An 11451-nucleotide genomic window follows, 5' to 3' on the forward strand; every position below is an offset into this window, starting at 1 on the left:
ATGGATCTGTTGTGTCATTGATGGGCAGCAATTCACCCACTTAAGTCCTGTGGACCTTCTCATTAGGTCCCTTGACATGGGCGGGATAATAGCTGGACACATGTACTCTTCATCAGTCATCCCTTCCTCTTGCTACATGACTGGCCCATGGCTTTTTCTAGTCATTAGGATTTCTGGTCTTCTTTACATGGTTCCCTTTGTGTGGTTCTTCACTGACCAGTTGTCATACCCTCACACACCTACTGCGAAACTCTTAAATGAGGGCCACTTACTGCATCCATTTTAATGAAGGCTATTTACATGAGTTCTAGGAGGGTTTTGTTTGTTTATTTTGTGGGGTTTGTTTTGTTGTGGGGTTTTTTTGCTTTTTTTTGTGAGGCAATCGGGGTTAAATGACTTGCCCAGCGTCACAAAGCTATTAAGTGTCAAGTGACTGAGGCTGGATTTGACCTCAGGTCCTCCTGATTCCAAGGCTGCCCCTAGGAGTATTTAAAATGAGAAGACTTGATCAGTTTCCCCTCTATCTATTTAGATTCCTACCTTTGTCTGGGAAGGCCTTTCCAAAGGAGTAATTATGGGCTTATACAGTATCCACGCTGGGAAGAGAGGGCAAAAAAAAAAACCCACACCTCAGTTTGATATCAATCAATATGCAATATTATCCATCAAGCAAAATGCATTTTCTCAGAATCCAGTGTGGAGCACTTAAAGCTTGGTCAGGCATCAAGGACACCAAAGTCATCCACTGTATCCCAGGCCATCACTGGTTGTCTTGATTTTTGTCCTGCCACTGGATTTTGAATACTCAGAAAGAGAGAGAATGACTTTGTGTAACTCTCACTTAAATCCAATTCACACACAAGTCAAGACATCACTCTGTAATGTAATTGGTCCTCTTCAAAAACATATACACACATATGATACAAAGGCCTTTTGGGAGAAAGCACTTGGAGCTGGGATGGACAGCAGTACAGGGAGGAAGTACAGGTCGAGAAAGACTTCATGGAGGGGCAGCTAGGTGGCGTAGTGAATAGAGTTCCGGCCTTGGAATCAGGAGTTCAAATCTGTCCTCAGACACTTGACACTTACTAGCTGTGTGATCCTGGGCGAGTCACTTAACCCTGATTGCCTCACAAAAAAAAAAGACTTCATGGAGAAGTTGGTACTTGATATAGGGGGTTCTAGGAAGCAGAGGGGTAGATGGAGAGATTTCAGGCACAGAACAATGGCCAGCATGAAGGTATAGTGGTGGAAGATAGAATGCTGAGTGTGAAGAACAGCAAGTAGACCATTAAGGCTATAATAAAGAGTGCCTGGAAGTGGAATGAGATCAGACTGAGATTAATAAAGGATTTTCCATAAAGCCAACTGAAGGAGGGCTGAAAACTGGAAGAATCCTGTGGTCCACGAAGGCTTCATCCAGGTTAGGGTGGTGATGTGGACCTCCTTTTAAGCTAGTTCTATAGCTTTTTCCTTTTGTACAGGAAATGTTCTCTCTGCCTTGATTTGCAAGAGTTGGGAAGGGGGCATGGCGGTCAGGTTATCACTGAGGAAGCAAGGTGGTTTCTGTTTACCTCCACTTTAAAGTCCGCATTTTAGAAGTTTTGAGCATTATAATTGATTGGGAAGGAAAACGGAAAGAGAATTCGACCCTTCATATGGCTGGCTTTGAGCCTGTTCTCATAGAGATTTGGAGATTCTTCTTCATTGCTTTGGTTTGACTTCTGAGAAACTGTCACCTGCACAGGTGGTCATGAGCTCATACAGCATGGTGGAGTTGTTTATGACCCAATCTTCTGATTTAACTCTTATCTCACCTTGATCAGCCTCCAGACTTAAAAGTAGTGATGTCAAGCTCAGATAGAAACAGACACCACTAAACTATACCTAAAGCTCCCCAGAAGTGCATATTGACTTAGAAAACATATATGCATATTATCAATGTTCAGTTGTTAAATATTTACCAATTATGTTTTAATCTGGTTTGGATTTCACTCAGGAGGCTATTTCACTCCCCAGGCTATGTGTTTGACATTTCTGCTTTAAAGCATGCTATAGGTACAGTGAATAATATATGGCATTTATTGAAGGGGCTAACAGATAATTGTCCAGGGCGTATAAACACTGATGTACATTGCTGTTTGGGGGATGAATGAGTAAAAAGCATTTAGTAAACACTTACTATGTGCCGGGTATACAAAGAGAGGAGTCAGTCCCTGTTCTTCATGAGCTCACATTCTGATGGGGGAGACTGCACACGAGGAAGGCTTCAGCTACAAGTCGGCTGGAGATTGTGGCCTTTTATGACTCCCAGGCTTACAGCATCACTAGAAGAATGTTGATGTTAAAAAGATGCACTTTCACTTCAAGGAGAATCTTGGAGAAGGGTCATTGAAAGTACTGCATAGTTCCTCAAAGTCACTCCAATCTATTCTTCCCAATTCAAAGCACAGCACATTATCCAATCTGCATGTACTGATGGACCAGCTCAGTGGGTAGTTATATACACATATACTGTATTTAGTAATGGGCCAGCTCTAGAGGTTAAACACAAATCTATTAGTCACCGTTTTGTGTATCTTTACGGACTCTGGATGCGTTTACTAGGATGGCTACAGAAATGAATGGAAAACATCCCTTGTTATCCTCCTGTTCGCAACCTATGGCAAATGGATTGACACCATGGCAGCCTGGATTCACTCTTTTTTCACAAGGTCTCTGCCCTTGCATTTCAGCTGAATTCCACACCAGGACAAATGCGGTGATTGTGAAACACAGTAGCTATGTTATTCAGGCATCCTTTTAATTTGAAGAAATGTAAAGCTGCACGGGGCATGAAGATGTAATTATACTTGGCCTTGTTCCTTCAAGGGAGCCATTGTCTATGGAGAGGAAATGTCAACGTGAATTGCTCTCTTCCCCTGGGGGATGTCCTAGTGAACACTTTGTTGCTTTCTGTTGGCACCATTGCACACGGGAGTAGGACAGTCTGTGGATTTCTAGGAAACCATAGAGGCTGTACTGAAGCTGACTGATTTCTTTTTCCCTGTTTAGGGTCAGCAAGCACACCTAATGATTTATGGTACAATTTCATTGAACTGCCTTACCACGGAGAAAGCATCAGCATGTTGATTGCCCTGCCAACAGAGAGCACCACCCCACTCTCTGCCATCATCCCTCACATCAGCACCAAGACAATACAGAGCTGGATGACTAACATGGTACCAAAGAGGGTGCAGCTGATTCTGCCCAAGTAAGTAGCACTTTGTACTGAAGTCAAAAGCTTATTGGATGGAAGTGCTCAACAGACATTTGTTGGATTAAATTTGGGTGACAGATGGAACTCAGAAATAGACTTACCACTAGAGTTAGAATGGTCTGGTAGAAAGGACATCTAGTACACTGAGAGTCATGTGATCTGGGTTCTGGTCACAGAGCCGCCATTTATAGGTTGTGTGACTTTGGGCAAGTCATTTACATCTCTTTGAACCTCCATTTTCTCTGCTCACAAAATGAGAATGGTTAGACTCCTGAACATAGAAGTCACCTTCGGCTCTTGGATTGTGAATCTCAGAGACCTCCAATTTGGGGTGCTGAGAACATATTTCTTCCCTGAAGCATCAACTGTTTGCCAAGAAGTTAGGCTAGGTATTCCTGGACCTAGTTTGTTACAGTCACCTCCATCTACCGATGGAGAAGCATTCATTCTACGTCATACATTTCCCATGTGCTCTGAATTAGATGATAAAGAGAATACTTTGGAGTCTCTTTCCCTTTCCCTACCCTGCCCCCCAGGCTTAAGTAGAAGAGGACACTGAGCTTTTTCTCCCTTGCTTCCTTTTCATATGTACAGATTGTCTGTAATGCCATTGTTAGGGATTGCTTTTATTTGCTTGATATTTAAATTTGGGGCTTAAAAATAAAGATGCCAGTTAAAATTCCTATTTTTAAATTTGCCGCTGGGTACTAACCATTTATTTCCTAGGTTGTTTCTTTGTTGAATTCTAATAGTACGTTTGTTCTGTTTTTTGGGTTTTTTTTATTTCCTTCTCTTGTACCAGATTCACAGCAGTAGCAAAACTCGATCTGAAGGAGTCCCTGAAGGCTCTTGGCATTACTGACATGTTTGATTCATCGAAGGCAAATTTTGCCAAAATAACAAGTATGTTCGACAAGTTTTAGTTCCTAAATGAGCCTGTGCTTTCAGTTAGGAGTAAAGGCGCTAGTAGATAAGATACAGGGCTGGGCTTTAAGTCAAGAAGACTGGGGTTCAAATCCCACCTTTGAGAATTTCTGGCTATGTGCTCTGGGCACGTGTGTGTCTCAGCAGCTGCCTATGAGGTACCTACTAATGTCCTTGCAGATTCTGACTAGGAAGAGGGAAAGAATTCGCATCTGAGAATTGTAGATCCTTTACATTCACTTACATGGGAAGCAACCAGAATTTAACATATGTTACAACTCTCTAGGTGACCAATTCAAATTTTAATTTTCGTGCTATAGACAAGACAAAATGGTCCAATTGAATATTGATGATAATTATAATCTTACATAAACACTTGATTAAACTTATCAGAACTTAATCTTTAAGTTCTGGAAGACTTTCATTTTGTAAAGTGGGCATCCAAGCTATTTGACTCTGCCTTTTACATTCCTCCCAGTATCTCAAAGCTCTGGGTTCATTGTTAGTCTTTTCAAATGCTCAAGTGTGAGGTTGGTAGCTATAGGATTATCCTGAATCCAGAAGTTCTGTTTCAAGTATGTTTGTATCTGTGAATTTGAAATGAAATCCCAAAGATGAGCTTGATTATAGTTTGCTTTGAATTAAGAGAAAAATGTTCCTTTTGCAACCACTTTTAAGATTTACAGGTTTGAAATTACACTTATTGTATCTCACTTTATGTAACTTTCCCCCCAAAATAATATTTAAAAGGGGTGATCTCAATACATATATATGTATATTTTACCTCTTAAAATTTTGAATTTGTTCTTTCATTTTTGGAAGTAAAAATATCTAAACACTTTGCACATATATGTGTATGTTTATATGTATGTATATAGATTATGTATGTGTGTATATATACATACATGCATATATATATATAGTCATTCCCCTCAAAGATTAAGAACTCAACCAATTATCATTAATCCATCAATCAGGATACAGCTGTGGGTGTTCTCTCCCCACCCCCACCCCCAGCTGTATATACCTACCAGGTGACAGATGTGCCTGACAATGTGAAACAGCAGCTGCCTACGTGGGTTTGACAGAGCACTTTAATAAGGATGCTGTGCCTATGACTTTGTCATCCATGTGTGAAATGGATGCTGATGCTGATGGTGGTGGGAATGCTATGCACAGAGCTCCCTTGTGAAGGTCCTCTTGAGCTCTTGGAGAAGTGTTTGGGGTACAGTGGAAAGAATGATGTTGCAAACGTTTGGAGTCAGAGAACTTGGGTTTCATTCCCTGTTCCCACTTCTTACAGTCTGTGTGACCTTGAGCAAGCCAATTAGCCTCACTGGCCCTCAGTTTCCTCATCTGTAAAATGAGGTTGGATTAGATAATCTCTACTGTCTCTTTTAGTTCAGAATTTATGCTCTCATGATCTATGGGGCATCAGTCACCTCTGAATGGAAAGTTTAAGGTCATTTGACTCCTGCTACATGACTTCTCATCTCACTAAGCCACTTCTCTGGCCCTCAGTTTCCTCATCTGTAAAATTAAGGGGTTTTATTTGCTGGTCATTAAGGTTCCTTTCAGTCCATAGAATTGTTGTATAATTCAGCAGAGACTTAAAATTATCTGAGGTGACACTGCGACAATAAACTTTAGTCATTGGCTCACCCTATTACCTCCCCTGCCACCTTCAAGAATAATGGTAATAATAAATAGCTAGGCCTTTATACAGTGTCTGCTATGTGCTAGGCACTGCATTAAGCACTTTACAAATATTATTTCATTTGATCCTCACAACAACCCTAGGAGGTGGGTGCTGCTGTTATCTCCATTTTACAGATGAGGAAACTGAGGCAGACATCGGGTTAAGTGGCTTGCCCAGAGTCCCAGAGCTAGCAAATGTCAGAGGCTGGATTTGAACTCAGTTCTTCAGCTCCCGGTGCAGCATTCTCTCCACGGCACCACCTAGCGGTCTGTAAGAATGATAACTTGCGTGGGTTTTGTACACACTAGCCCAACCACAGAGACCAGCAGTGGTTTGACTTAAAATTCAATCTTACTTTGTTTTGCCTGAACAGGATCAGGAAACCTTCATGTTTCTCACATTGTGCAAAAAGCAAAAATCGAAGTGAGTGAAGATGGAACCAAAGCTTCCGCGGCGACAAGTAAGTGCGGAGTGCGGAGTGCGGACGCCGTGCAGCCCTCCTCCAGCTGCTGGGCCGGAGAAGCAAGCGTGGCTCCTGCTCATGGTCGTTCTTCACTTTGGATGCTAGGAGAGGCCGTACTTTTCAGACCATGATCCAGAGGCGGCAGAACGTATTCTTTCTCTAGTGCGAAGTAACCTCCCTCTCTGTCCAAAGCAAAGTGAAGGGTTGACCTCTGTCTGATAAATCCCAGCTATGTGGTTCATCCATTCAGCAACCTTTCATTGACAGTCTGCTGTGTGCAGGGCACCACACTGGGGAAGAGGGAAAGTTGAGATAAGCCACAGCTCCTGCCCTGTGTGTGTTAGCACAAAGTTAACAGCCCAGAAAGCTGAGGGTAAAGATGCAGGGTAAAGACGGGCAGACAGACAATCAGAAAGAATCATCTAGATAGTGCCGTGGACCTGGAGTCAGAAAGACTTGAATTCAGATCCAGCCTCAGATATGCTTAATAGCTTGGCTAATCACTTAACCTCTGCTTGCCTCAGTTTCCTCATCTATAAAATGGCAATGGTAATGATAGCACTTACCCCCCAGGGTTATTGTGAGGATCAAATGAGATGACATGTAAAGCACTTGGCAGACCTTAAAATGCAACATAAATGCTAGTTATCATCATCACCATCTTCATTATTATTAGAGAAGCAGAGAACACATGACTTTTCTCTCCACAGCTAACTATGTTTGAGTCATCTTTCCAATCTTGATCATTGCGATGCCAAATCTACTTTTCCCCCCCCATCGTTTGTGTAATGTAGGAGAAGAGCAAAAATCAGTGAGTCGTTCACTTAATTTCTCCATCTGTCCAGCAGTCAATGAGGATTAATGGTTAGATGAGCTCCTTGCACATAGGAATTGTTTCATTCTTTTATGTGTATCCCAGGCACCTCAAACTGCCTAAGAATTTGATTGATTAAGCACCTAGTGTATGCCAGATACACTGCTAGAAACTGAGGCCACAAATACAAACAATGAAATGATCTCTACTCTCCAGGAGATGACATTCCAGTGGGGGGAAGGGGGGAGTACACATACCCAAGATTATAAAACTAGAGAAGTAGCTGGAATTTTTTTTAGCTGAAACAGATCCCCCCAAACTAGGCAGTGTCACAAAGTACAAACCTTCATAACAACTGCAGCCTTCGTTAATATATTTTGGTCTCTGAATCTAGGCCCTAATCCAGGTTGGATTAAGTACACTTTTGTTTTCAGTTGTATTTTAAAGGATAGTGATAAAAAGTCCTGGACATCTGGAAGGTTAGGAAAGTCTGAAGGCATGCTTTTTTTTCTTTTGTAAATTATTATATTTTGAATTTTATGTTAATATTTAGTTCTGAGTCATGGTCCCTGAACTGAATAAGAAGGGGAAAAAAAGTTGCTGTTTGACTAACACTGATAAAATATAAACGTATAATAGTAAGACTGTAGTTGATCAAATCTGGACTCTGACACTTGAAACTTAGTAGCTGTGTGACTCTGGGCAAGTCATTTAACCCTGATTGCCTTACCAAAAAAAAGGGAAAAAAATGACTTGTTAGTCATTAAAAGAGCAACAGAACCTCGTTATTATAGAGTTGGTTTTTAGTAGATTAAAATAAGCAGTGTATCAATGAGTCATATGTAAGGGACAAGAGCGGCAAGATGGGGAGAAGATGGGTCAGGAAGGGAAGAGACAATAGTATAAGGCACACTCCTTGTTTTTAATGGTCTTACAGACTAGACTGGAGGAGGACTGGATAGAGTCACAAAAAAATAAGTTTACTTGCAAGATTATATATCATCAGTGTAAAATAAATGGCATCTGAGTATTATAAAAAAAGCAGTCATAGTGGGCTAGAGAGGTCAGAGAAGACTTCATAGAGGTGGCAGCTCAAAAAAGGCCTTAAAGGATGCTTACCAGGTGGGCAGACTAAAAGAGGATGGGGAGGCATTATAAACAAAGGCAATGACATTAACAAAGGTGTCACCATGTGTCAAATCATTCTCACCAAACCATATCTGACAAGGGGTGGGAGGAAAGAGCCTGGTGTGACTTGGTTCTCTAGTAAGAGAAATATTAATTCCACCCCAACCCCCTTTCCCCCTATGTCTTCTTTAGATTACTGACATTTTCCTCTTGTTTTTTCATACCTTTTTCTCTTTTTTTCTTAGCTGCCATTCTAATAGCAAGGTCATCACCTCCTTGGTTTATAGTAGACAGACCATTTATATTTTTCATTCGACACAATCCTACAGGTAAGTGATTACTACTGATTCTATCATGTACTGAATGTTAGCAAAGATGTATGTGGGGAGAATAGCTCTATCAAGGCTTATAGCCCAAGGACTGTTCGACTTAATACTGTAATTACTATATGGCAGCAATTACCTAGCTTTTGTATACTATGTCAATCAACCTTGAAGATCTTCAGGGTGGTGTTTTTAAATCTAGGAAACTTTTTGGCAAGAGCTCATTTGTGGCAGCATGCTGCCAGAGAATGATGGGACCTTTCAAAATTTGGCAGAATCGTAGGTAGGTTTCTTTTTGTAATCATTTAGGGCAGGCATAACATTTTAAAGGCTTGAAACTAAAACCATCTGGATTTTCCAAAGGCTTAGAGGTAGTGATCAAATTTAGTAGGAAATTTCACCTTTTTGTGTAACACCAGTGAACATGTTGCAACACTCTGACCCATACTTAACATGTTCATTGACTGTAGACTTTAATCTAGCATGTCTTTCATATATTGCCATACTGGTCCAAATACAGGCCAAGCAACTAAAATGAAATCTCTTTAAAAGGAGAGTAGGGAGATAGAGATATGCGTATAGAGATTTAGAGATATTTCTAATACACAGATAAAATTATTGAAGTGATAATACATACTTTCCTAGAAATAGAAAAAGGTTTTCCTGTTCCTTATGATTCAAATTTGATTCATTATTATTCATTATTATGATTCAAATGATTCATTATCATCGTCTTTGTTCTTTGTCTTAATCACTTTGAATGTCATTCTACTTTTCATAATCCCTTCCTACCCTATAATCTTTACTATCATCTATGACTCTACAACCTTGTGGAGTGGAAAGATCAGAGTCAGAGAGGACCAGTTCTGCCATTTAAAACATTGGCAAGTCACTTAACCTCTCTAGGCTTCAGTTTTATCATCTCCAGAATGAGGGGGTTGGATTAGATCAGTCGATCAACAAGCATTTTGAAAGGGCCTGCTGTGTACCAGGCTTTGTATATACAGATACAAAGAATGAAGTAGCCCCAGCTCTGTGCTCCAGTGATCAGAGGTCACGATCAGGTTTTATGAAAACCAGGTTTGGAAGAATCCAGTATTTGGATCCGTTTTATCACAACTCCTGAATGCCATAGTATCTGTTTTCATAGGTTGCTGTAGACAACCACCTTTGTTACCTGGTGGCCAGCTACCCCTCTGATAAAAAGCAGGTCCTCAGCCGACACTTGGTTGCCAGCCCTGGGCTGGATTTTTGCAGCTAATGAGGACCTACAAAAGCTTTTGTTCTAGAGGCATAGACTTCGAGAACCCAAGGTCATCTCCATGTCTCCTTGCCTGTAGCCCCAGAAGCCCCTGTACTTCATGCCTAGGCTAGACAGGGATATCTAGTCTCAAAAAAAAAAATTAACAAATGAATGAATAAGGATTGAGAGTTTTTTCATGAACTGTGTAACAGCTTTTTTTCCCCCTCTTTACTTCTCTAGGTGCCGTTTTATTCATGGGACAAATAAACAAACCCTAAAGAATATGCAAAAAAAAAATGCAGTTTTTCTTTGAGAGGCAAAAACTCCTTTGCTGTGAAGGAAAGACTCCTTGACTACATCTTTAATAGTTCTGTTGAATATTTTTGTACATTACTCTGACTCTGTTCCAAAACTAGGTCTTAGGAAATTTGGCTGTTTTTTTTTTTTTTAATAGCGCTTCCGCTGTAGAAGCATTGCTGTTCTGGGCTAAATGTCCAAGGGGGAGAAGGATAGGGATGGTTGGAGCATTGCAAGGAGTGAATAGAAAGGCTTAAGACTTCAAAATGTTTAAAAGATTCTTCAGACTACTGAATGGTTACCTAGGTTAACAAACCTCTTGAGTATTTACTGTCAGGTTCGGGATTTTTTTTTTTAAATTTTTTTTGAAGCTGTGGCTTTGGGAGAAGCAGTTTAACCAGTGTGACTAAAATTTTTGTGATAGTGTTGACTTTTTTTCTATGGAAAAAAATTGTTGGATGCCTTTTTAATTCTCTTCTTTGCCCCTCAAAGACTTGACAGTAAGCATTTGGGGGACAAATAACTCAACTCTCAGCCTTTTGTGTGTTTTGTTTTTGTTTTCTATAATGCATGTATTCACTAAAATAAACTTAAATGAACCAATGGCGTCTTTGCTAGACAAGGTTTGCTATTCTGTGGTGGGCCTGCCCTTGCTGGAGTGTGATTTTTCCTGGACTTGCATTTTTGTATTTTGTACAAAGGAAACAATAAAGTGTTTGTAAACAGTGGGAAAAAATGCTCCTTCAAACCTCATCCCCCTCCCCAAAAAAAATCCTTTGTGCTTTTTTCTAGCATTTGAAAATAAGACAAAAGATTTGTGGGAGTAGGACCACAGAGCAGTGATACTTTGATCTGACAGCAAGCTTTTCCTCTGCCCTTACCAAAACAACAAAAAATCCAACACCTCCACATCTTTCATCTCCTTTTTCCTCCAAGCCCGACAGCTAAAACTTAATTCAGTCCTTCAATGCTTCTTTGTTCATCTAGGATTGCAGAGTGGTCTGAAAGGTGACCCGTTTTAATCTCCTCTGCACCCCTCCCCACAACCCCAACCCCAAGAGAAGTCTGTTTAGGCTTCCAGCCAAGGGAAGACACTCTTCTGTAGCAAGTACCAAATGAAGAAGTGGTAACTTTGGTAACTTGAGAGAGTGGGTTTTTTTCTTTTCTTTTCTTTTCTTTTTTCTTTTTATACCAAGACTCTTTCAATGCTCTTTGAAATCCTAGTTTTCTAAGGTAAACTTATAAACAATTTTCATAAGGCTAATGTTACCACAAATTCCTTTCCGTTTTGATTAAGGGAC

At 40.5% G+C, this 11451-nt stretch overlaps 1 protein-coding gene across 2 annotated transcripts in view; it reads left to right on the top strand.

The window, feature by feature from the left end:
• Positions 1–10753, top strand: part of SERPINE2 (serpin family E member 2) — a 76325-nt gene extending 65572 nt beyond the window's left edge. For both annotated transcript variants that reach the window (XM_078147608.1, XM_078147607.1), the window contains exons 5-9: positions 3055–3253; positions 4062–4162; positions 6256–6342; positions 8533–8616; positions 10094–10753. In XM_078147608.1, coding sequence (XP_078003734.1) covers positions 3055–3253; positions 4062–4162; positions 6256–6342; positions 8533–8616; positions 10094–10131 — 509 coding nt within the window. In that variant the 3' untranslated portion in view covers positions 10132–10753. The remainder of the gene's footprint in view (positions 1–3054; positions 3254–4061; positions 4163–6255; positions 6343–8532; positions 8617–10093) is intronic.
• Positions 10754–11451: the final 698 nt, after the last annotated feature.

Source organism: Phascolarctos cinereus, unplaced genomic scaffold (assembly GCF_003287225.1).
Source record: "Phascolarctos cinereus isolate Bilbo 61053 unplaced genomic scaffold, phaCin_HiC Scaffold_7;HRSCAF=346, whole genome shotgun sequence".
Taxonomy (NCBI): domain Eukaryota; kingdom Metazoa; phylum Chordata; class Mammalia; order Diprotodontia; family Phascolarctidae; genus Phascolarctos; species Phascolarctos cinereus.